The 24,067-nt window shown below is 64.9% G+C and overlaps 1 protein-coding gene across 3 annotated transcripts; it reads left to right on the top strand.

Moving 5' to 3' along the window:
* Positions 1 to 214: 214 nt before the first annotated feature.
* DHX30 (DExH-box helicase 30) lies at positions 215 to 23,772 on the top strand. 3 transcript variants are annotated; one of them, XM_080676113.1, is made up of 23 exons: positions 215 to 321; positions 2,117 to 2,211; positions 4,225 to 4,279; positions 7,462 to 7,557; positions 8,499 to 8,527; positions 13,251 to 13,381; positions 13,840 to 13,950; positions 16,409 to 16,695; positions 17,028 to 17,148; positions 17,667 to 17,816; positions 19,483 to 19,635; positions 19,848 to 20,681; positions 20,855 to 20,930; positions 21,057 to 21,161; positions 21,392 to 21,567; positions 21,768 to 21,974; positions 22,092 to 22,173; positions 22,248 to 22,441; positions 22,545 to 22,704; positions 22,786 to 22,943; positions 23,031 to 23,134; positions 23,214 to 23,353; positions 23,449 to 23,772. In XM_080676113.1, the coding sequence occupies exons 5-23, from the start codon at positions 8,521 to 8,523 to the stop codon at positions 23,700 to 23,702; spliced, it is 3,450 nt and encodes a 1,149-aa protein (XP_080532239.1). In that variant the 5' UTR covers positions 215 to 321; positions 2,117 to 2,211; positions 4,225 to 4,279; positions 7,462 to 7,557; positions 8,499 to 8,520; the 3' UTR covers positions 23,703 to 23,772. The 3 variants fall into 3 exon arrangements, with proteins under 3 accessions (XP_080532239.1, XP_080532238.1, XP_080532240.1); XM_080676112.1 differs by lacking the exon at positions 8,499 to 8,527; XM_080676114.1 differs by lacking the exons at positions 215 to 321; positions 2,117 to 2,211; positions 4,225 to 4,279; positions 7,462 to 7,557; positions 8,499 to 8,527 and adding an exon at positions 11,487 to 11,732.
* The last annotated feature ends 295 nt before the right edge of the window (positions 23,773 to 24,067 follow it).

Raw genomic sequence — 24,067 nt, 5'->3', positions numbered from 1 at the left:
CCCCGGCCGCCCCGCCGCCCCCTATTGGGCCCGGCGCCAGGGTCTGGCCGCGGGTAGGCCGCCCGCCGGCGTCAGCCTCAGGCGACCCCTGCGTACCCCAGGAAGGGGACCCGGTCGAGAGCCGCTGAGACCTAGGGGCGGACTCGGGAGGTGGGGCCGGAGTGAGGGGCGGGGCGCGCCGGGGCGGCAGGCGGGACTTCCGCCTCGGGACCCGGAAGTTTCCGCGCTGCCGCTGGTGGGAGTTGTAGTCCGGCCGTGGTTAGGGGGGGCCCGCGGCTCATGCGCGGTGCATCGAGGCTTGTTTCACATCTGTAACAACAGGTGAATTGGGCTTTTTATTCTCCCCTTCGGTGCCCCCTGGAGGAGCTTACCGCAGCCGGGGATGATCGGCGCGAGGCGGGGTCCGAGTCCGACCGTCGGCTCGGCGGAGAGTGGGGCGGAGAGGCGGGCGGGCCCGGGGAGCAGGCCGGGCATCCTAGGCCTGCCCGGGAAGCCGGCTGGGCCGAGCCGTGGGCAGCCAGGCCTCGGCCTGCCGTTGCCATGGAGCCGGGGCGGGGGCGGGGGCCAGGCAGGTCCGCTGGGGCGGGCTTGGTAGCCAGGGGCTCTGCTGAGGCCGCGGGAGAGGCCGCTTCATTGGCGCATCGACGCCTCTGCCTCCGGGGATGCTCCGTTTCCCGAGACAGGGCCTGGAGGAAGCCCCTGGAGTGCCCTGGGACCTTTGTTTGCCCCCCGTGCGGCCTGGGCCGTTCGCCCAAAGGGAGGCCCGGTGCAATCGGGCCCCCCTGGTTTGCCCCCTTTTGCACCCACCTTGTCACGGGGGGAGGCCAAGGGGTGAGGTGTTCTTTGTTTGCTGCTGGTGCCTTGTCCCATTTCGCACGGGAAGACCTCATGCATGTTGGGTTTCTTTGTTTGCAGTGAACTGGAGTCCCAGGGGTCCTCAGAACCCCCCAAGCCAGGAGTATGGCGCTAGCACGCTGCCTAGCTAGCCTTCTTGTCGCAGCATCCGTCACCTTAATTGTGATTTTGCAAGGCGGGGGTTGTCCCACTTTGCACCCCCAGCCCACAGGGGCTTGCCATACACGGTAGCAGGTGGACCACAGATGGCCACTTGCAGACTCTCAACCCGTTTTTGGTTGCAACTTACTAGGCAGAGTAAATGAGACATTGTCTGATGGTTTCCTTTTGCAGTTTCTTTGAAAGAAGTAACCCACTGTCATTGTGGGTGTTGACCACATGGTATAATGTACACTTACCTCTTGGAGGTTTGGAGTTTCCAGGAGGCGGCGGCGCCCCCCTCCCCCTCTTAGTTCTTAGGATTTAGGATGGTGCTCTCTATTTGTGTCGCTGTTTAAGGTGCAGCAAATACATTGTTTGCTGCTTTTTTTTTTTTCCATCCTGTGCGGGGTACGCCTGTACCTCCAAAAGGCATTTACTCTCCATGTGTTTGAACTTCCGTAGCTGTGGTTCAAAGTCTATCCGTTGGACACTTCTTGCCTCTTTCAACTTGTGAAGATGCTATTATCAAGAGTTATTTCCAACACCCATGGGCCATCTGGGCAAAGCACGTAGGGGAATTAGTGCAGCATAAGCCAGGCCGCCTTGGAGCTCAGTCCCTAACTGCACATTTACCCTGTGCCGGGAGGCAGCGGCTGGATCCTGGGCCAGTTGTGTAAGCTCCGGGAAAGCACTCCTCCCGCCTCGCTGGGCGGCTGCGTAGACGTGAGATGACGTCTATAGAAGTCCCTGGTAAACTATGAAAAAGGTGTTCCAGGTCTAGTTGTTATTCTCCCAAACTCCAAGAGCTGCTTTACCTGCTTCTGGTGAACCTTAGTCGTGATGGGAGCAGAACTCATCACGTTTAAAAGCTGCCGCTGCTGCGGGAGGTCTCTTCCTTGGCATCTTAGAGGTGATGACGTAGGGCGGCTCACGATTTGGTGAGTCTAGAGTGGGTCACGGCAGGTCCGGAAGCAAGGCCAGTGTCTCCGTGTGTGTGTTTCATGCCACTAACAAAACTTGTCCTCGTTGCGGGAAGTAGTAAGCGAATTTCAATGACCCATCGACTTCCTTCCCGGAGGGAGGGGCGCCTCTCTCAGTGACCCAGCCTTGTACTTCCCAGGAGGAGGCCCAGGCTCGGGATGAGGAATAGCAAGGAGAGGATTCAGCTCCAGTTCGAACGCCTGCAGACGCGGAGGTTTTCATTGCTCTTGTAAGGTGAGTTAGCCACGGGCACAAAGCAGTTGGTGGGTCTCATGCTCAGACACACTGTAAAGCAATTCATTTGTGAATTACATTCATTTGTGACTGTTTTGGAAGAAGGGTATCATATAAAACATATTTTTAATTATTGACTTCAGAGAGGAAGGGAGAGGGAGAGAGAGAGAGAGAGAAACATCAATGATGAGAGAGAATCGTTGATCGACTGCCTCCTGCACGCCCCCCACTGGGGATCCAGCCTGCAGCCCTGGAATGTGCCCTGACCAGGAATCGAAGAACCTGGGACCCTTCAGTCTGGAGGTCCATGCTCTATCCATTGAGCCAAACCGGCTAGGGCCAGGGTATCATTTTTAATTAGTCATTATGGAAGCTCTCTGTCCTTGAATCATCGCATGGGGGCCCTACCGGGAGTTAAGTGGTGTTCCATTGTGCAGAAAACCGGATATACGATTATTTTACTTGTCTCTAAACTACTTAAGAGAGACGCTGAACCTTAAAGGTTTCCAACAAGGAAGGTGGCTTTCTTTTTGATCTCTGTGACATAGAGCTCTGTAAAATATTACCAATAAAAGATCTTTTTTCTTTTTTTTTTAAGATCCTCTCTTGGGTCCTGGAAGTTGGTTAGAGTGCCATCCCAATGTGCCAAGGTTGCAGGTTCCATCTCTGGTCAGGGCACATACAAGAATCAGCCAACGATGCATAAATAAGTGGAACAGCAAATGGATATTTCTCTCTCTCTCCCTCTCTCCTCTTCCATCTCTCTCTCTCTAAAGTCAATATTTAAAAAAGATCTTACCTTGAATATCATACTGTATTTTTAGACTGATACAGGAAAAGATAGTGTTACATGACACGTTATATGAGTTCATCTTGGCATGAAGAGGATTGGGGACTTTTGAAAAGCAAAACCAGAAGTCCATTTACAAGCAAATTAACTTACAATTTTTTGGCAAGAAAGTATTGTTTCTTAAATAATCACTTAGGTATTTTAGATTTTATAATATTCAGGTTTTCTTTAAAATTAGAATCCCAAATTACACCCTTTTTTTCTTTTATTTTGGACAGAAGGAGTCTATGGAATGTAATTTCTTAGAGTAAATTGAATCCTTGTTGGTATTGTGTTGAAGTTTTCTCTCTGAGCTGCCATATCCCAGCGGCTGAAGTTCCTGGCGTCTCTGGGGGAGAGGAAGGCATCAGGGCAGACCTGCTGTGGATGGGAGCGCCTCGGCCGGTCAGCCCTGCACCCCACCGCCCATGACTGACAGTGAGAGGGAACAGTGGTCAGGAGCAGGCGCCCACGCCCAGCAGACGCCTGGGAACGTGGACATGATCCTGCTTTGCTGAGGCCTCGTGTGATGTTTTTAAACTAAGGCCACATAGCGCTACAGCGCCAGGAAACTGCATTAAAAACATCCATCATTCTGAGTTTAACTGCTTTTTAAAACGAAGTTGTTAAACCAGAGGTGTTACTTTCTTTTAAGTCACAAGGTAGATTCCTCGGTTAATTGTACTAATGAGCAAAATGCGACTCCATTTTTTGCCAACAATTGAACTTTGAACTTACCGTTTATCTCACCGCGGCTCCTGTGAACGGCTTTGCATTTTGCGCCCTGACCGCTCGTCTTTGCTTGGTCACACCGTCCCTAGAGGCTTACCTGGGTCCGGAGGGCAGGCATCAGCCCATCTCCCGATGCCACGGGAGAAAGGGTCCCTGTAGAAGCTCCTCCTGGAAGTCCCGGGAGGCCGGTCTCCCGGAGCGGGGACTCGGGGTCCCGCGATGAAGCGCCTCGCCTCCGTGCAGGGTTCCGGACGTTAGCACAGAGGAGGAAGGAACAAAGCCCGATGCCCTAGAGCGGAGCCGGCCCTCCCTCCCTCCTTGGTGCAGGGCTTCACTCCCTCGGCGTCTGGACAGCGGCGGCTTTTTAAGTCCCCGATCCTCTGCTGCCGAGGTCTCCGCCGAGGGCCCTGCCGGGAGCTCTAACCACCGCCTCTGGCCGCACTTCTTTCTAGGGTTGCAGCTTTCCCTCCTGGCCAGAGATGTTCAGCCTGGACTCATTCAGAAAAGGTAAGAGGGCCCGGCCCGGCCGTCCGTCCGTCCTCCCCGGGCCGGGCGGAGGCTGCGAGCCTCCCCAGCGGGAGTCCCTGGGTCGCTTCTGAGAGTGACTTTCCAGGCTTCTTCCTCCGGCCTGGAGCCCCCCGGCCACCCCGGCCCGGCCTCGGAAATGCCTTCGTCGTGTCTGTGACGTGGCTTCCAGGCCGGGACTGCCTTGCTTGGGAGCTTCTCATAGGGTGACACTGCAGCACCCGGCTCAGCGGGAGCCAGGGCGGCCTCGCCCAGCAGCACCTCTGGACCCGGGTATCTGTTCACGGGCGGCTCTGCCCTCGCCGCCTCCACGCCCACGCCATCGGTGGGTGGCTCCAGGATCCGATGAGCAGACCCTGTGGGGAGCTTAGAGCGGGCTGACACCTGGTAAACTCGAGATCCCTGTTAGTCAAGGAGCTTCGGGACTTAGTACGGTCTTGCTCGGGGCCTTGCTCTCCCCACGGGGAAGTGTTGGGTGCTGACCAACAACCACTGGACGCGTGGGGGTCTCGGGAAACCGTTAACCCTGCTCCAGGCAAACCCGTCTTCTCCCGGAGACCCGACCGTGAGGCTGACGCCCTGTCCTGCCTCCTGAACGCTGGGCTCGCTGTGGTCTGCACCAGGGCCTGCCAGTTCGTTGGTGTGGCCTGCGATACTTTTGTTACTTAGGCTGTTCTTTATCTCCTGCGGAGTGTTTGGTTTTGTGTGTTTTATGTGTCTGTTTGTTTATTTGATCCTCACCTGAGGACATGCTTAGAGAGGGAGAGAGAGAAACGTCGACCAGCTGCCTTCTGTACGAGGCAACCTGCAACCGGGGCACGTGCCCTGACCGGGAATTACCCGCAGCCTTCCCTGCACAGGGCGATGCTCAGCCACGGAGCCACTCCGCTGCCTCTCACGATGCTTATGTTTCTCTTGATGAGATTACAAGCTCCCTCGGGTGTCCTGAACCTTGAGAGGAAGAGTCATGTGAGCCTTGGGGCTCCTGAGACAGACTGGCTGGTGGTCCGTCCCCAGCCCTGGTCCTGGGTTGGCAGGTCCCTGATAAATGAGGAGGTTTGATTTGTTTGGGGGGCAGACGGTGGCCGATGCTTTGCTGGAGGGCGCTGGCCCGCCTCTGCATGCTGCGCGCTGTGTGGCTGCAGGATTGAGCATCTGCTGCTGTGGGACCCTGGGGTGGAGGCACTTCCTGGGCCTCGGGGGCTTAGTCTAGTGGGAGGGGCCCCGTGGTGGGTCTGATGGTGACCGCCATAGCAGTTCCCTGTGGCAGCTGTCCTTCTGTGATGTGATCCCGCCGAGCTGGGATCCCTTCCGGCTGGAGCTATGTGCCGGGAAGTGGCCTCGTACACAGGTTTCTTCCTCGGCGGCGGCGCCGTCAGAATCAGACCACAGAGAGCGAGCTGGCCTCTGCAGGCAGCACAGAACTGAAACACTGCTCCCCGTGGCAGGCGAGGGCGTGGAGGTGGTTTGGGGTGATAACAACTTTGCCCCGATTCTGAAAATGCTTCTTCATGAGATCATCCGTGATCCTCAAGTCATTTCTTCTTTTGTAACCCTGGCGTCCCTGGACGTGAGTAAGGACCCTGTGGGCAGGAATGGAGGGCGAGCTGGTCACTGAGCTGGAACCGCGGAGACACACCTTGGTCCTGGCGCTTTGCTCCAGAAGCTTCTGCAGGCGTGTCTGCCGTGCCGCTCGCGGGTTCTGCCCAGCACACGCCTGGGATGTAAGAGGGCCTGGGGGACAACGGCATCGAGGCAGGACAGCCACAGCGTGCCGGCCAGAGTGGGACAGACGTGGTCATTGTGCCTGGACCCGAGGCAGGCGGCCTGTGCACGAGCGCTGTCATGAGAACGGCGCTGCCAGGGGCCGAGGCTGCACGGGGGAGGGGAGCCCGAGCCAGCGCAGGGGCCGAGTGGGTGCCCCTGGGAGCCGGGGGGGCGGGCCTGAGTGCAGATACGTGCCCTTCCCCCCAGCACGTTATAAAATCTTCAAAAACACTGCCCCTGCCACCTCAACTCTAGAGAAACTCCCTTTAGTTTTGGAAAAACGTGGCTGAAGGGCTTTTACGTTTCCTGCCGGAAATTACCGTCCCGCTCCCGCCTTCCCAGGTCCCTTGTGTCGCTGTGTCAGCCCCTTGGTGCTGTCGAGAAGCTCCTTTACGTCATAGACGTGGGCGTCACTGCCCGGCCAGCGCGGCTCCGTGGCTGAGCGTCAGCCTTGAACCAGGAGGTCACGGTTCGATCTCGGTCAGGGCACAGGCCCAGGTCGTGGGCTCGGTCCCCAGGGGGGGCGTGCAGGAGGCAGATGATCCATGACGCTCATCATTGATGTTTCTCTCCCTCTCCCTCTCCCACCTCTGGGACATCAATAAAAATAAACGTATTTCAAAAAGAAGAAACGGGCATCGCTGTGCAGAGCGGGCTGTTCCTCGGGTGGACGGGGTGTCCCTGCTCCTCCCGCCTCGTGTGTTCACCACAGCGGTGGCGCCAAGAGCCCGAGGCTCCTGCTCCCCCCGGCCGGCGAGTCTCCGCCCTGGCCCCCACCTAGCGGGTCTGAAAGACCCCAGCCCTCCCAGCACGCAGGCGGGGCCCTGGGTAGTTCACCGTGTCACTTTCGGGACTTGCTGAAACGTTCTCGGAAGCCGCTGGAGAAGCAGCGCAGAGGCTCCAAGTGGAGCCGTTGGGGATGGCGACCCGCCAGCTCTGGAGGGAGGGCGGCTGCCCGGGGTGCCCTGGTCTGGGCTTGCAGGGCCCCAGCAGTCCGTGGGCCCCGCTGCCCGTTCCCGGGGAAAGAGCAGGGCCCTGCTGGCTGCCGTGCCGTCCGGGGAACCCACAGCCGACGCCACCGGGAGGCAGGCGGGGACCCAGGGGTGGACGTGCTTCTTGGTTTTCAGCTGTTGTCCCGTCTCGTCCTCACGGCTCAGCACCAGGGAGCCGGCCACAGCGTGGGCGTGAGCTCGAGGGCGGCTGAGGCGCCGGGAGAGGGGAGGGGTCCCTAGGAGGCGATGGCCCTTCTCTGGGCAGCGCTGGTGACACTTTCTCAGAACCCGTGACCGGCTCCCGAGACCACCCAGCAGCCCCGCTGCCTGGAGCCCCTCACGGACGCTCTGGGCCAGTCAGCTCAGGGCCTGTGCCACCCTGATGCCCTCTTTCTCTCTCCCCAGATCGGGCCCAGCACAGGCAACGTCAGTGCAAACTACCCCCGCCCCGCCTCCCACCCATGTGTGTCAACCCTGCCCCCGGAGGGACCATCTGTCGAGGTAAGGGAGGAGCCTTGCTCCAGGTCTGCGGGGTGGGGCAGCCGGGCAGCCCGGGGCCGGGGCCGGGGCCGGGGCCTCTGGGAAGCGAGTGAGGAGAGCGGGGTTAGCAGAGCAGCCGGAGCCTGCGGTGAGGCCACGGGGAAGGGTTGGGTGGTTTCATGACCCTTGGCCACTTGGCTTAGACCCTGCGGCCCCTGGGTCTCCGCGTGAGCCGTAGTGAAGCCCAGGCCCCGTCCAGCCGCTGGGCAGCAGCGTGGAGGACCCGGAGGCGTGCTCTCCTGGTCGCCCTGGCCCAGGTGGCCCCAAGGTGCGGGGCGCTCAGGGCGGGGCCGGAGCAGGGCACCCTGACTGGCCTAGTGCCCTCCCTCGAGGCGTTGGGGATCCTGGCACACGGGTCCCGGCCCCTCAAAGCACTTTACTGGTATTACCACCTGCCTCTCAGTCCCTTTTGGTGGAGGAGAACGTCAGAGCCCAGACAGGTGACAGCTCCCCTCAGGCCCCGTGGTGCCAGGGCAGGCCTCGTGGTGGGGCCCGGGGGCACCTCTGCCTGGAGCCTCGGGGCTCCTGGTGGCTGCTCCGGGCCTGGCGCTGCCCTTCCCTGCCCTTGGCTGCCTGTCAGCCCTCCCAGGTGCCTCGGGAAGAACCACTCCGTCCTGGGTCTGCCTCCTGGACACAGCACGTCCCCTTCAGGCTCTGCCCGTAAAGTGCTTTGAAGGTCAGGAGCGCAGGCAGGGCGCAGGGAGCAGCAGCGGGCACCCATGTCCCAGCGGCTTCACACACCGCCCTCTGCCCGGGGCCCTGTGGACAGCCGTCTAGATAAGCACTTCAGCCCCTCTGACCGTTTGACTTGGGTTTAGAGAAATGCCACCCCTACCACTGCCAAAGCAAGAGTTGATCGCCCTTTTTTTTTTCTTTTTTAAAACGCCCTGTAACTCGAAAAGGCTGAACGTTAACCTTTCCAACATGGCAGGTGAGTGGCTCCGAGCGTCAGACGTGCTGGGGCTGAGCAGGCCGGTGGGCAGGCCGTGGCTCCGTGAGCCCGCCCGGAGGCCAAGGCCGCTGCCTGGGGGCCAGCAGGCCCACTCCCTGCCCCGGGGAGCACAGACCCCAGCCCCACGGTCTCCTCACAGCGCCTCCAGACGGCGCCCATGGGTGTGTGGGTCTCTACCCTCTCCCTCCCCGCCCCCCAGCCAGGTAGGGCTCTTGTCTCCGTTCCTTCGTCAGAAGAAAGACTTCTTGGTCCCCCTGTGCCGAGGCCTTTCTGCCCTGCTCCCTAGAGGCGTGGGGGCCTCGCCCTAGAAGGAAGCGGGGGGCAGGAGCAGTCTCTGCTCAGACAGCAGAGCCGCGCTCAGAATCGTGGCCACTTGTAGGTCCCGGTGCCCGGCCGGGTCAGGTGTGGAGTTGAACACCATCACCTTCCCCCAGCCCGCCTCGGATAGGTCCCGGTGGCCGCGTCCAAGGTAAAGGGGATAAATACACTCGCCTTGAGCCTCCCTGCCGCTCCCCCCGCTCACCCGAGATGCAGACCTAGAAAGCGCGGGGGCTGGTCCTGGCGGGGGCCTGGGTCACAGGACGGGCCTCCCGTCGTCTCAGACGCGTCCTCTCGCTGTGTGCCGTGCACCTGTGAGTGGGGAAGCCATGAGGACGGTGGGGTGTCAGGTGGCCGCCCCGCCCCGCAGGTCCCCTCACCTTTCTTGTTGCCAACCACGTGGGCCGTTGCTCGCCGTTTTGGCCGTGAGGATGGAGCCCCGGTGCAGTGGGACGGCGGACACTGGCTGAGACCGTGTCCTCGGGCGTTGGCTTCCCACTTCCCTCCGGAAGCCCTGGGTCTGGGCTGTCTCGGGCTCCCTCCTGGCTTCCTCCTGGCCTCCAGCGTGCAGGGCCCTGAGAACCTCCTGTGTTCAGCAGACCCTTCCCCGCTCCCATGCTGCCGGCACCGTCAGTCCCAGGCCGTGCGCTCGGTCCAGTGAACGGAGGGCCCGCGTCCGGCCTTCGGCTGGGATCCGCCAGAGTGGGTGGCGCGGTTTCTTCTTTTCACCGCAGAGCGGTCCACACCCTGTCCCCAAAGAGCGGAGCGTGGAGAAGGCTGATGCCGGTGAGAGGAGGGGCCTGCTACAGCCTCTCCTTATGGCCCCAAAGAGGAGTGGCAACATTTCTGTGAGGGTCAGAGTCAGTGTGCCAGGCTCTGTGGCTGCCTGGTTCTCTTGCAGCGACTTCACTGCCTTGACAGCTTGAAAGCGCAATAGATAAACGTACAGAATGAGCTGGCGGTGCTCGGCGAAGCTCGTGTAGGACAGCAGACAGCGGGGTGGGCCTGCAGGAGCCCTCAGCCCTCTCTAGGCCCAGGCAGGCACAGGCCCAGAGGCTGCCAAGAGCCGGGCTGCGCTGCCCTCGCTCACCAGAGGCAGCGGGTTGGCAGGTGAGGCGTTTGCTGGGTGACATCAGCGGGTGAAGCGAGAGAGGAGGAGGGGTCAGGCAGCTCCGAGGCCAGCGGCTGTGTTGGCGCCCCTGTTGCGTCTTTGGAGTCCGGAGGTTTCACACATCTGCCTGAAATACGGTGTCTGAAGTAGAGGAACTGGTGTCGGGACCCCCACATGCCTGGTACCCAGCTTGAACAGCGAGCGGCTCCTGGCCAGCCCCCCATTTGGAAGCGGACCCGGGGCATAGATGTCCGCCGAGCGGGGCTGCGAGGCCGCCTGTGTCCCGGACGCGGTCTTTCTGTCCGGGCCGTTGTCTGCTTCAGCTTTCAGACGCCACGGTTTTCAAGGTTTTCAAAACGTGGCCTCAGGCCGGCCCCACGAGCTGGTCTGGAAGCTCCGGTTCCGGAGGGAATCTGGGCCGCTCACAGCCCTTGAAAAGTACTGGAGCCGGGTGCCTCAGCTTTGGGCGAATTAAAGTGCCACTTGGCCCAACGCAGAGCCGTGGGCGGATCGTGTGCCCCAAGGGTCTAGCCACCCAACGTGAAGATCTTGGGGGGGCGGTGCAGATGGTGGCGGCCCTCCGGAGGCCAGGTCATTGCTGCCAAGGCTGCCTGTCCATTTGCCCAGGTCCTGGTAAGCGCCTGGGGGGGGGGGGGGGGGGGCGGGTGCTGAGCCGGCCCAACGCCCGCGTCCGCCCCGCACTCCGCGCCCTGCTCAGCTGCCCGAACACCCCCTGGCGGCCTGCCACGGCCATGCCCAGCGGTGGGCGCGTTGGTCCTGGTTTTCCCCTGGGCATTGCCAAGCCCCTGCCCCGCGGGGCCAGCAGGTCCCGGTGTTGGGGCCCGCTCCAGACCTCATGAGTGAGAAACGGGGGGCTCTCATCACCTCCCGGGGGCCACCAGTATCTGGGACTGAACAAGAAACCAACCAACCCCCTCCCCCCGCTGCCCCGCCAGCCTCTGACTCCCCGCCGTCCGGGCCCGTCCCACCCGCCGAGCCGGGCCCATCCCCCAGCCCCGCCCGCGGACCGGCAGGAGGGCCGGGCGGACCCAGGCCTCGCGGCTCGGCGCCGAGTGCCCCCGCTTCCCGACCGGCAGGGGCAGGGCGGCCACTCGCTGCTCTGACTCGCCCGGAGTAAGCGGGGCGGCCGAGTTCAAGGTTCCGGCGCCACGTTCCCGGGTTCGCTCCCCGCCATTCCGGGCGACGGAGCTGCAGTGCCAGCCGCGCTGCCCCGGCCCGAGAGCCGCGGGGGAGCAGGGCACCTCGCGCCCTGGGGGCGCTGAGCCCAGGCCGGCGCTTCCCAGAGACCCCTCCCTCCCGCCTCGGACCCCCAGGCGGGCCCTCACCTGGGGCGCCCTCACCTGTGGGGCGCGGGCCCTGGGCTGCGAGGCGGGAGCTCGCTGGGGGGGTCTCGGCCCCGCTCGGTCCGCCCGCCCGGCAGGGGGCGCCGCCCGCTCCGCCTCGGGGTCCGCCCGCCCGGCAGGGGGCGCCGCCGCTGCTCTTGGGCCTTCCCAGCCCCGCTCGGCGCGGGCGCGGGGGCCGGCGGGAGCGCGATGGCGGCCGCCGGGAGGTTCATGGCCCTGGCCGCCCGCGTCTCTCCGCGCTTGCGGCCAGCAGGTCCCCGAGCCGCCGGGCGACAGGGACGCTCGCGCGGCTTCTCGTCGGGCTCCGCCCGCACCGACCCCACGCAGGAGGCGGCCGAGGCCGAGGCAGGGGCGGCGCCCGGCGGGCCCGGCGAGGGCAGCATGGTGAACGGTGAGGCGGCGGGCGCGGCGCCCTTGACGCGGGGCGGGGCGGGGGCGGCTCAAACGGGGCCCCGGGCCGGGGTCCAGCGCGGAGGGTCCGGGCCTGGAGCGCCCGCCCCGGCGAGGACAGGTGAGGGGCGCGGCCCCGAGGGGCACAGACCAGGGAAACGTCAGCTCCTGCCCGGCGAGGCCAGGGTTGGAGCGCGCGGGGAGGTGTCCTCGCTGCGCGGGAAAGAGCCCCAAACCCACGCGGGAATCCAGGGTCTCACCCACAGACCGATCGCCCCCGTGGGCCCAAGCCTGCGGCCTGAGAGGCGGGGAGGGAAGGCGGGACGGACGGACGGACGGACGGAGAGCGGGGCTGCCCCCCGCCCCGCCACGGAGGGCCCAGCGCACGCCCGTGTTTACACGCGGGGCCGCCCAACCCCGCGTCCCTGCGGGCCAAGCCCTCGCGAGTCGCCTTCGTGCTGCGTGGCCGCGGGGCCTGGTCCCTTGGCGCGTGTCCTCGAGGGCAGGGGCCGGAGGCCGCCCTGGACACCGTCGGCCCGGCGCTGCGGGCCCGGGCGCTAGTGACGCGCTTGGCCGAGGAGAGCAGGTCGTTGTTGCGATGAGAGGCCCCTCGGATGACATGAGCGTCCGGGTGCCCTGGCCTGGAGGGGCCGGGGCCACCCAGTCCTCCCCCGCCGGGCCGGTGGCGAGTCTGCCCCACGGAAGCAGCCTGGGCCGCGGTTCCCTCCGACCCCATCGTGCCTCCCTCGGGCTGGACCGGGCAGAGCACGCGCGTGTGAGCCGGGCAGTTCCCTTCGGGCCGGTTAGAGTTCGGTGCAAGGCCGGACTGTGGGGTGCAATGCCGTCTGTGGGGTGCAATGCCGGACTGTGGGGTGCAAGGCTTCCATCTCCCGCTCAGACCAGGGGCTCTGGGGCCCCGCCTCCTGTTTCAGCCGCCCTCGTGGGTGGGCACCTCAGTCACCTCTGCCCTCAGGGGACCCAGTAAGAAAGGGAGGTTCCTCTCACCGAGCCTGATGCCTGTGCCATCGCTGCCTCCAGTGAAGTGGGGGGGGGGGGGGGGGGAACGGGGACTCGCTCACGCCTGTGTCTCTAATCAGGGTCCCCACATAACCTGACTCGGGAGGCCCAGTGGAGTGGGGCCTGGTATTCAGCCTCTGGGGCCTGGCATCGTCCCGATGTCCAGCGTGTGGTGGGTTTTGTTTGGGGCTTTCTTCCAGGCCTCGGAGGAGGGCTGTCGCCATCGCGGCTTCTGAGGCTGACGTGCCCGTCAGGAACACGGGTGGGAAGGGGATGCTGGCTGGCTCCCCTCGGGTGTCAGTCACTGGCCCTTCCCCTTCAGGACAGGGCCGGGCACGTGCCCTTGTAAGCCCCCAGCCACCCCCTCCTTTCCCAGGATGCTCCTGGGTGTTTGGGGTCATGAGCCGACATCCTCGGCATCCAGCCCAGGGCTGCCCTCACCCACCCCACGGAGTCTTTCAGAGCACGGGAACAGCTGTAACGCCTTGTTCTGTTCCCTCAGCTTCTAGGGACCTATTAAAAGAGTTCCCACAGCCCAAAAACCTTCTCAACAGTGTGATTGGAAGAGCCCTTGGCATCTCACACGCAAAGGACAAACTCGTCTACGTGCACACGAATGGACCGAAGAAAAAGGTAACTCACGTGCGGGGCGGGCGGCCGCCTCAGGACGAGGTGGTGCCCTGTCCTCCCTCTGACTTCTAGGCCAAGGAGGCCGTTTCTGAACTGAAAACTGTCTCTGAGCAAAGGAGGTTTGAGGAAGGGCCTGGTTAGGGAACAGGGCAGGTGAGCGAGGAGGCTCATCTCGGGTGACGCGGGCCCCTGCACGGAGCCTGGCTCTGGTCCCCCATCGGCTGACTGGACTGTTGGTGTGGAATTCCTGCTCCTAGGGTCTTGCAGGCCCTGGACCCCCGGAGCGGGCAGGCAGACCCTGCGGAAGGTCTTTGATGATAAGATGGGTCCCGCCTTGCCCTCTGCCGAGAACATGGCCCTTGGAAGAAACCAAACAGCCGAGGCCCATGCTGGGCTCTGGATTCCCCCTGGGATTTGCCGCCCGGAGAGGCAAGGGCCCTGATGCTCTCTTCTCTTCCCAGAAAGTCACCCTCCACATAAAGTGGCCCAAGAGCGTGGAGGTGGAAGGCTATGGCAGCAAGAAGATCGACGCTGAGCGGCAGGCTGCCGCCGCCGCCTGCCAGCTGTTCAAGGTGACCTCCCTGGAGAGTGCCTCGCCCGCTCTGATTGCCTTTCAGGGAGAGGCTGACGGTGCCCCCCGCTCCCCTGTCCGGCGCCCTTCCCGCCGCCTGGCTCCCTCCCGGCGCTTTAGCCACATGGGGAATGGATTTCCCGCTGTGACGGCCGCCTCCGTGGCCTCAGCCCACAGAGAGGAGCCCCGTGGGCAGCACCTCCGTGGGCAGCAGCCCCGTGGGCAGCACCTGGGTCGCTTCCCTTGGGTCCTGTTGTTCTTCCCGCTGTTCCAGCGGCTTCCCTGTCGCCAGAGGGTCCCTTACTCACAGGGAGGCGTGGTGGCCGCGTCTCTCGCTGCCCGGGGCTGTTCCTGGGCTCTGCGTGGTGCTGAGCTGAGGACGTAATTCTTGCTTCTGGGAGTTGGAAGGCACTGGGAACCCACCTGTGCCCTAGCCTCTGTGGTTCGTGTGTTTGATTCTGGCAAAGGCTCATGTAAAATGCACCGTCTGAACCAGGTTTAAGTGTACGGGTCAGTGATACTGAGCACAGCCCACTGCTGTGCCACCCACGCCCAGGGCTTCACCGTTGCACCCACTACAGACAGCAGCCCGCCCCCTGCCCCCGGCCTCGCAGCCACCGTTCCTTCTGTGGGGAGTTCCGTTACGTAACACACGAGTGGGACCATCCAGTATTCGTCTCTTTGTGACTGGCCTCTCCCTAACGTAACGTCCTCGAGGTGCACCGGTGTGCTGGCCCGGGCCAGGGCTCCTTCCTGTGCCGTCGTGTGGTTCGACCCCGTTTGCTGACCAGCCCCGTCAGCGGCCTGCATGCTGCTGGAACGTGGGTGTGCACGTGTCTCTTTGCGACTCGGCTTCCATTCCCAGAGCGGGATCTGGATCGTGTGGTAATCCTGCTCTCGTTTTCTGAGAAACCCCGTGGTGTGTCCGCAGTGCCTGCGCCCTTTTCCCTCCTCGCCAGCAGTGACTCGGCTCGTCTTCCCACGTCCTTGCCGGCTCTCCTCTCCCTGCTCTTCGGCGTCAGCAGACCCTGGTGGGGTGCGGTGTGTCCCGCTGTGGCTTTGATTTGCATTTCCCTCGTGAGCAATGACCCTGAGCATCTCTCCACGTGCTTGTGGCCCTTGGTTATCATCTTTGGAGAAATGTCAGGTCTTCTGCTTGGGCTGTTGGGAGTTTCCTATTGTTGTTATAGGAGTTCTTTATATATTCTGGACTTCATGGCCCTTTATTCCCTAATATCTGCACCCCCAGTTCCTCGGGTCCCTCCCTCCCACCCACTCACCCGCAACCAGATGTGGTTAGTAAGCGTTGCCCTCATGAGGGGGGCTGTTTTTGCTTTCTGTGGAACCCCACGCTCCCTGGACGACTGTGGGTGCCCTGCTGTTTGCATCTGTTTGTCTGCAAACTTTAGAAACAGTTCGTCAAGCCCAGGAGCTGCCGGACTCTGATTGGAACCTCGTTACTTGTGTGGATTTCGGTTTTCCTGTTCTTGTGTGTGAGAGCGGACCGTGCAGGAACAGGGGCCCCTGCACGTAGGTCCGTCTGCCCAGCTTTGTACTTAAAGGAAGCCTGTACCTCTCTTAGGTCCACCTTCGGCGGGTTGCGGTTTTTATGGCTGTTGGGAAGGAGTTTTAAAAAGCTCACAGTTGGTTATTTCAGAAGCCTGAGGAGTTTTAAGGAGGGGCGGTCCCTCAGCTGGTCCTGAGCGGGTGGCGCTGCGCCTCCCGGGGGCCGCCAGGCCTGGCATCAGACGCTGCCGGTACGTTGGCCGCTCCCGACTTATTTCCGATGTCGGCTTTAGTCACACTCGGCTCCTCGGTCCAGCTTCCCGCTCACACTTTGTTCCTTACACCCGGTCGCCTGCGTTTCTGTTCTGCCCCTTGGGTGCCGAGCTTCCTGGGGCAGGCACCGGGCCCCCTCCTGCCGATGCCCCGCCGGCCGGCAGGCGCCGTGCGGTGTTTCCTCGAGAAGGCAGCGACGCGCGAGTGCATCTGCAGATGGGTTTCGGGTGCGTGCCTGTGGAGGACGGCCCAGCTCAGTCCTTCCTGCTCCCCCGAGGCAGGGCCTGGGAGCCTGTGCCGACCGTCCGTGACGCCGGCCCCTCGCGAGCATTGTTTCCGGGTCTCGGCGCCTTCGGGAGCCGGGCTCCTTGTCGGGAGGCGTGTGACGGGGGCTCCCGGCGTCCTAGCTGCCAAGCCCCCTGAGGCTCCTCAGATCACGAGTGACGTGTCCGCTCCCTGTGGGGTTTGGGCTGGGTTTGTTTTCGTCTTTGTCCACAGGCGCGAGAGTCCCTGGCGCCATCGGTCAGAGCCGGCCGTTTCCGTGGCTCTCTGTGCCTCGGACCCGAGGCGGGGCGGGTGGAAAGGCGTGGCTCCCACGGGGACGTGGGTGTGGCTGGGCAGGTTCCAGGCAGGCCGAGGAGTGCGGGTGCCATGGACCCTCACGATGCCCCTCCCCCCAGGGCTGGGGCCTGCTGGGCCCCCGGAATGAGCTGTTTGACGCAGCCAAGTACCGAGTGCTCGCCGACCGCTTCGGCTCTCCAGCGGATAGCTGGTGGCGCCCAGAGCCCGCCATGCCACCCGCTTCCTGGCGGCAGCTGAATCCTGAGAGCATCCGGCCAGGGGCACCCGGCAGCCTGTCCCGCTCCTTGGGCCGAGAGGAAGAGGAGGAGGAGGAGGAAGAGCTAGAAGAAGGGACCATCGATGTCACCGACTTTCTGTCCCTGACCCAGCAGGACACCCCACTCAGGTGCAGCTGGAGGCGGGGGTTCCCGGGAGGCTGGGACCTTGACGTGGGAATGGGGCGGCTCCCGGGAGCCTTTCTGAGAAGGAAGCCCCGCGTCTCGCCTGGGCCCGGTAGTCGGTGCGCCTGCCCATTTTGGGGCCGCTGGGGGCTTGTACTTGAGCTGGGCTTTTGTGCCCAGCAGCACGGCCCATCCCTCAGCGGCCCAGCAGCCACCCTCCTGCCCCTGCCCCTGCCCCTGCCGTCAGGGGCTGAGGGAGCGTCAGCCACGCTGAGCCGGGGCAGGAGGCGGGGCCGGGCCCTGGGGAGAGCTCACTCACCTGACTCCGTCCTCTCAGGGGCGGTTCCCTCGAAATGACAGACGACGACAGTGCGGTGAGGGCTCTGACCCAGTTCCCACTTCCCAAGAACCTCCTGGCCAAGGTGATCCAGATCGCGACCTCGTCCTCCACGGCTAAGGTGGGCTGGTCTCCGGGGAGGGAGGAGGGGAGATGTGGGAGGGGGAGCAGCAGGTGCGGAGTGGGAGTCAGGCTTGGAGTGGGCTGGGGACTGGGAGTGGGAGACCCATATCTGCTTGAGCGTGGAGGGGAGAGGGGCGGGGGGCGGGCGGCTGGCTGGCTTGCTCAGGTGGGAATTGCTGCCGGCCGGCCGAGGCTCTGGTTAAGCAGAGCATCTCCAGGGCCAGGGCCTTCTGGCTCCCGGGATGCGCCTGGTTTAGCCGCGACAGCTTCAGCCACGGCACCGTCACACTGTTGCCTGGAAGGTGCTGAGAGGACGGTGGGGGCAGCTAGTGGCCTGGCCCGGACACCGTCCTCGGCTGCGAACGCCCAGCCGGAGGGAAGCGGAGGCTCTGTCTGCAGTGGCACTTCGCACGCCCGGGACCTGGCCCGCTGAGCTGGGGGCCAACTGCACGTCCGGGTTTCTGAGACGCACAGATGCGCTCACCCTGCCTGTCACCGCTGTCTCCTTCCTCGCAGAACCTCATGCAGTTCCACACCGTGGGCACCAAGACCAAGCTGGCCACCCTCACCCTGCTCTGGCCCTGCCCCATGACCTTCGTGGCCAAAGGGCGCCGCAAAGCCGAGGCCGAGAACAAGGCGGCGGCCTTGGCCTGCAAGAAGCTGAAGGTGAGCCCGGGGGCCGGTGAACAGAGCCGTCCTGGAGCCCCTGCGGCCCGGGCAGACGGTCCCCTTTTCCAGGCAGTGAGTCCGGCCCAGCAGCCCCGGCCCAGCCCTTGCCAGGCTGAGGCTGCTGCACTGGGGGCCAGAAGCCGGGGAACGCCGGCCGGCGACAGCGCCCCGTTCTGAAGAGCGTGGAACGAGAAAGGGGCCTGTTGCTTGGCAGACGTGGTGTCTGAGACCTCAGAACCTGGCTGGAGGCCCCAGGAGGACAAGGCGTTGATCTGGGACGGGGACGAGAGCGGGCACCCTCGGCGCGGGCAGCGTGGCCCGCCTCGGCAGTTCCTGACCCGGCTTGGGGTCAGCAGGTCCCGGCGGTGGGGTTAGGTCGTGGCTGCCTGGGAAGTTACTGCTCTGAGCCCAGGGGTTAGTGTGCAGAGCCAGACGGGAAGTGGCCTGCTTTACTGGAGGGTCTGCCCGCCCTCGGAACTGCATCTGGATACGGCCGACGAGGGAGGGAGCGTGGAGATGGGAAGGGCACAGGGTGGTTCGGGGAACACGAGGCGATGGACGGGCTCACTGAGGGGACGACCGGAAGTCTGAGCTCGGCTCTGGGCACCGCTGGTGACCAGAGGCCTCGACTGGCGGCGTCCTGTCTGGAGCAGAGCCGCTCCGGGGGCCGCTGTGTCTGGAGCAGAGGGCTGGCCCTGGGCAGGGCTGGGTGGGAGGGGCAACCCCGAGAGGGCGGAGCCTCCTCCCGAGACGCTGTGGTGGCACCTCCCGTGGTCCAGGGATCAGATCCCTGCCCGTGAGGCCTGCCAGGAGCCGGAGGGGTTAGCCCCGCGGGATGAACCTGGAGGGACTGTTTGGCCGGGGCTTTGCAGGGAGCGCAGAGTCTAGACCTCACAGGAGGTGGGAACACGACTAGGGGAGGACTGGCTTGCGCACTTGCCCGGGGTGTGGGGCGCCCGGGGTGTGGGGCGCCCGGGGTGTGGGGCGCCCGGGGGTGTGGGGTGCCCGGGGTGTGGGGTGCCCGGGGTGTGGGGTGCCGGGGGTGTGGGGTGCCCGGGGTGTGGGGTGCCCGGGATGTGGGGTGCCCGGGGTGTGGGGTGCCCGGGATGTGGGGTGCCCGGGGTGTGGGGTGCCGGGGGTGTGGGGTGCCCGGGATGTGGGGTGCCGGGTTGTCTGTCTGGTCAGCTGGCGGGCGGCGTGCAGGGAGTGAGGACCCAGTGTGTCCCCTCCAGTGGTGGCTGGTCAAGCTGCAGGAACAGAAACCCTGCGCACGTGCAGGGCGGGGTCCGGTGGACTGTGCATGCCAGCCGAGGCAGTGGCTTTGGTGAGGCCGCAGAGGCAGGGGGAGCTGGGCGGGGAGTTGGGGGGGGCAGGGGCCGGGTGCATGTCTTCTGGGTCGATGTGGGTATTCGTGGAGGCGAGACTGGGCTCCAGCTGCTCAGGGGGTCCTCAGAGTCTTGATTTTCTTGCATTAATTTTAACTATTTTTGGGGGTAATTCACTTTCCCTGGTTCCTAACTTCTCCCTCCGGCGTCACGTCAGCCGAAAACCCAGCTCTCTCAGGAAAGGGGTTGCTCTGCACAGCTCTCTGGGGCTCCTGAGCCCGCCTGGGCCAGCTCCAGGCGGGTGGGGCCTGGACGAGGTGTACGTGTCCCCTCTGCAGAGCCTGGGCCTGGTGGACCGGAACAACGAGCCCCTCACCCACGCCATGTACAACCTGGCCTCCTTGCGCGAGCTGGGCGAGACCCAACGCCGGCCGTGCGCCATCCAGGTGCCGGAGCCCATTCTCCGCAAGATCGAGGCCTTTCTGAACCAGGTGAGACCTCGCACCTGCCCCGCCACCTCGCCTTCTCCAGGCCGCACGCTTCCACCTGCAACAGCGGCAGGCACTCCCGTCTCCCACTGGCGGGGCCCGGAGCACTTTGCCCCGAGAGCTCAGGCCTGAGCAGGCGGCCGAGGAGCAGGCGGAGGGCTGGGTGCGGGTGAGGAGGGAAGTTTCTCACCCTTTTGCTCGCCTCCTGTCCCCAGTGCCCTGTGGACAACGCCTGGGTCTCCCCGGAGCTCCAGCTGCAGAGCGATGACATCCTGCCCTTGGGCAAGGACGCGGGGCCCCTGAGCGACCCCATCACCGGCAAGCCCTACCTGCCCCTGTCCGAAGCAGAGGAGGTTCGGCTGAGCCAGAGCCTGCTGGAGCTGTGGCGGCGGCGGGGGCCCGTCTGGCAGGAGGCCCCGCAGCTGCCCGTGGACCCGCATCGGGACGCCATCCTCGGCGCCATCGAGCGGCACCCGGTGGTCGTCATCTCGGGGGACACGGGCTGCGGGAAGACCACGCGCATCCCCCAGCTGCTGCTGGAGCGCTACGTGACGGAGGGGCGCGGCGCCCGCTGCAACGTGATCATCACCCAGCCGCGCCGCATCTCGGCCGTGTCGGTGGCGCAGCGCGTCGGCCATGAGCTGGGCCCCGCCCTGCGCCGGAACGTGGGCTTCCAGGTGCGGTTGGAGAGCAAGCCGCCGGCGCGGGGCGGGGCCCTGCTCTTCTGCACCGTGGGCATCCTGCTGCGGAAGCTGCAGAGCAACCCCAGCCTGGAGGGCGTGAGCCACGTCATCGTGGACGAGGTGCACGAGCGCGACGTGAACACGGACTTCCTGCTGATCCTGCTCAAGGGCCTGCAGCGCCTGAACCCGGGCCTGCGGCTGGTGCTCATGAGCGCCACCGGCGACAACGAGCGCTTCTCGCGCTACTTCGGGGGCTGCCCTGTCATCAAGGTGCCCGGCTTCATGTACCCCGTCAAGGAGCACTACCTGGAGGACATCCTGGCGAGGCTGGGGAAGCACCCGCACCCGCACCGGCGGCACCACGAGGTGAGGGCGCCGCTCCGTCCCGGGCAGAGCCGCCTCCCGCCCCCAGGCCTGGGCCTTGGTCTCCTCTGTGGGGGGCGGGGAGGGTGGCAGGTGCGGTGTCCGCTGCCTCGGCCCCACTGGCCCCTGGCCCCTGGCCCCTGGCCCCGGGCTGACCGGCCCCTCCTCCCTCTCAGTCTGAGGATGAATGTGCGCTCGATTTGGACCTCGTGACCGATCTGGTTCTGCACATCGATGCCCGCGGGGAGCCAGGTGGGTGCTTTCCCCCCGGCCCTGTGCCCCCCTCGGCCCTGTGCCCCCCTCGGCCCTGTGCCCCCCTCGGCCCTGTGCCCCCCATGTGCAAGGAGCAGTGGCTCATGCCTGCAGGACCCTTTACAGGTGGGATCCTCTGCTTCCTGCCGGGCTGGCAGGAGATCAAAGGGGTGCAGCAGCGCCTGCAGGAGGCCCTGGGCCTGCACGAGAGCAAGTACCTCATCCTGCCAGGTGAGCGCCACGCACAGGCCCCCGGCCAGGTGCCCCTCTTGCCCTGCCTTGGGGACTGCCTGACCCATGGGGACTCGAGGGGCCAGGGTTTCTGACCAGCCTGCCCCCTTTCTGCTGGCTCTGCAGCCTTCCCTGAGCACAGTCAGGAAAACGGGGTGCAAGTCCTTGCCCTGCCCTCAGCAGGGGGGTCTGCGGAGCGTGCCCGTAACCATGTGCTTGCCGCCCACCAGTGCACTCCAACATCCCCATGATGGACCAGAAGGCCATCTTCCAGCAGCCACCCGCGGGCGTGCGCAAGATCGTCTTGGCCACCAACATCGCCGAGACCTCCATCACCATCAACGACATCGTGCACGTGGTGGACAGCGGTCTGCACAAGGAGGAGCGCTACGACCTGAAGACCAAGGTGCACCCCCCAGGGTCCAGGTGGTCCTGCCCCGATCAGCCTCGGACCTGCCGTGTGTCCGAGGAAGGCCCCACTTTTGGGTCTCGGTGTTCCTGTTGGGGGCGGGGGGCTGTTGAGGGTTAGTGAGGTGACGGCCAGGCACGGGGACCCTGAGGCAGGCCTGCGGCATCTGTGTTGCTGCTCACCTGCCCCGCTCCCAGGTGTCCTGCCTGGAGACGGTGTGGGTGTCACGAGCCAACGTGATCCAGCGCCGGGGCCGGGCCGGCCGCTGCCAGTCGGGCTTTGCTTACCACCTGTTCCCGCGGAGCCGGCTGGAGAAGATGGTTCCGTTCCAAGTGCCAGAGATCCTGCGCACGCCCCTCGAGAACCTGGTGCTGCAGGCCAAGATCCACATGCCCGAGAAGACGGTGCGGGCGGGCACGGCGCTGGGCAGGAGGGCGGGCGGGGCTCGGCGCCGGGCGGGCGGGAGGGCCTCCAGGGCGCCACTGGTGCGGGCTCACGGCTCTGCTGCGCTCCTGCCACAGGCGGTGGAGTTCCTCTCCAAGGCCGTGGACAGTCCCAACATCAAGGCGGTGGACGAGGCCGTGATTCTGCTCCAGGAGATCGGTGAGGGCCGGGCCGGGGCCGGCTGGGCTGCGGAGGGGCTGCCTAGGGCGGGCCTGACGGCGGGGCTCTCGCAGGGGTGCTGGACCAGCGGGAGTACCTGACCACCCTGGGCCAGCGCCTGGCCCACATCTCCACGGACCCCCGGCTGGCCAAGGCCATCGTGCTGGCCGCCATCTTCCGGTGCCTGCACCCGCTGCTCGTGGTCGTGTCCTGCCTCACCCGGGACCCCTTCAGCAGCAGCCTGCAGAACCGGGCGGAGGTGGACAAGGTCAGACCAGCCCTTCCCGGCCTCCGGCGCTCCCCCGCGGCCCTCCCCTGCCCCTGCCCCAGGGTGGCCTCCTGCAGCCCCTGCCCGTGCCCTGCCCTCCCAGGTGAAGGCGCTGCTGAGCCACGACAGCGGCAGCGACCACCTGGCCTTCGTGCGGGCGGTGGCGGGCTGGGAGGAGGTGCTGCGCTGGCAGGACCGCGGCTCCCGCGAGAACTACCTGGAGGAGAACCTGCTCTACGCGCCCAGCCTGCGCTTCATCCACGGTCAGCGCCGCCCCGGTCCCCGCCCCACCCGCCCCGGGCTCCTGTCTGCGGGGCCCCAGTCACCCAACGTTGCCTCCCCAGGACTCATCAAGCAGTTCTCCGAGAACATTTACGAGGCTTTCCTGGTGGGGAAGCCCTCGGACTGCACCCTGGCCTCCGCCCAGTGCAACGAGTACAGCGAGGAGGAGGAGCTGGTGAAGGGCGTGCTGATGGCGGGCCTCTACCCCAACCTCATCCAGGTGCCGCCCCGGGGAGGCTGCCCGGGCCCCGCCTCCTTCCCCCGTCTTCCGCTCCTGGCTGAGCCCGCCCTTTTCTGTCACCTGCAGGTGCGCCAGGGCAAGGTGACCCGGCAGGGCAAGTTCAAGCCCAACAGTGTCACATACAGGACCAAATCCGGCAACATCTTGCTGCACAAGTCGACGATTAACAGGTGGCGGGGCAGGGAAGGCTCGGGGGACCGCTGGGGGGGGGGGCCGGGAGCGGCGCCTCACCAGCTCCTCCCTCCTCAGGGAGGCCACGCGGCTGCGGAGCCGATGGCTGACATACTTCATGGCCGTCAAGTCCAACGGCAGCGTCTTTGTCCGGGACTCCTCCCAGGTGCACCCCCTCGCTGTGCTGCTCCTGACCGATGGGGACGTCCACATCCGTGGTGGGTGCCCACGGGCCTTGGCCCCTCACGGCCGCACTCGGGCTTGGCTGCCCTCGGGCCTGGCCTCACGTGGCTCCTGATCCTTCCCTCCCCAGATGACGGGCGCCGGGCCACCATCTCGCTCAGTGACAGCGACCTGCTGAGGCTGGAGGGCGACTCGCGCACCGTGCGGCTGCTGCGGGATCTGCGCCGGGCCCTGGGCCGCATGGTGGAGCGGAGCCTGCGCAGCGAGCTGGCCGCACTGCCCCCCGAGGTGCAGCAGGAGCACGGGCAGCTGCTGGCCCTGCTGGCGGAGCTGCTGCGGGGGCCCTGCGGCAGCTTCGACGTGCGCAAGGCGGCCGACGACTGAGCCCCGCTCTGAGGGCTGTGTACAGAGTGCAAATGTTTATTTAAAATAAAGTTCTATTTATCCCTTGTGAGCATCGCTGTCCGCGGGGGCCCGCGGGGGCACTGGCTGTGGCCCCGGGTCTGAGGAGGAAGGGGCTAGCATCCACCCCCGAGCGTGGCTGCCCATGCTAACCAGCTGGGCCGCGGGGCCAGCTCAGCCTCTGTCACAGCTGCTCCTGTAATCCCCATGCGGGTGGCCTGTCACAGCTGTCCCTGTCCTTGCAGGTGGGGCCAGCAAGTCCTTCCTGGTCTCCTTTCCCGAGGCAGTGGTCAGCCTGGCTGCCACCTCCGGGCCCAGGCAGACGGGAGGCTCCGCGGGCAGCCGTG

Source organism: Plecotus auritus (genome assembly GCF_963455305.1).
Source record: "Plecotus auritus genome assembly, chromosome: 6".
Lineage (NCBI taxonomy): Eukaryota > Metazoa > Chordata > Mammalia > Chiroptera > Vespertilionidae > Plecotus > Plecotus auritus.
Note: the sequence above shows the minus strand (reverse complement) of the source record. Positions and strands in the feature narration are given on the sequence as shown.

What these genes read in the sequence shown, in the direction of transcription:
- DHX30 (XM_080676114.1), top strand. Translation starts at nt 11,531, where the DNA reads ATGGCGGCCGCCGGGAGGTTCATGGCCCTGGCCGCCCGCGTCTCTCCG. An exon ending in GCTACGACCTGAAGACCAAG is followed by an intron (nt 21,568 to 21,767) that starts GTGCACCCCCCA and finishes CCCCGCTCCCAG; the next exon opens with GTGTCCTGCCTGGAGACGGT. An exon ending in CACAAGTCGACGATTAACAG is followed by an intron (nt 23,135 to 23,213) that starts GTGGCGGGGCAG and finishes CTCCCTCCTCAG; the next exon opens with GGAGGCCACGCGGCTGCGGA.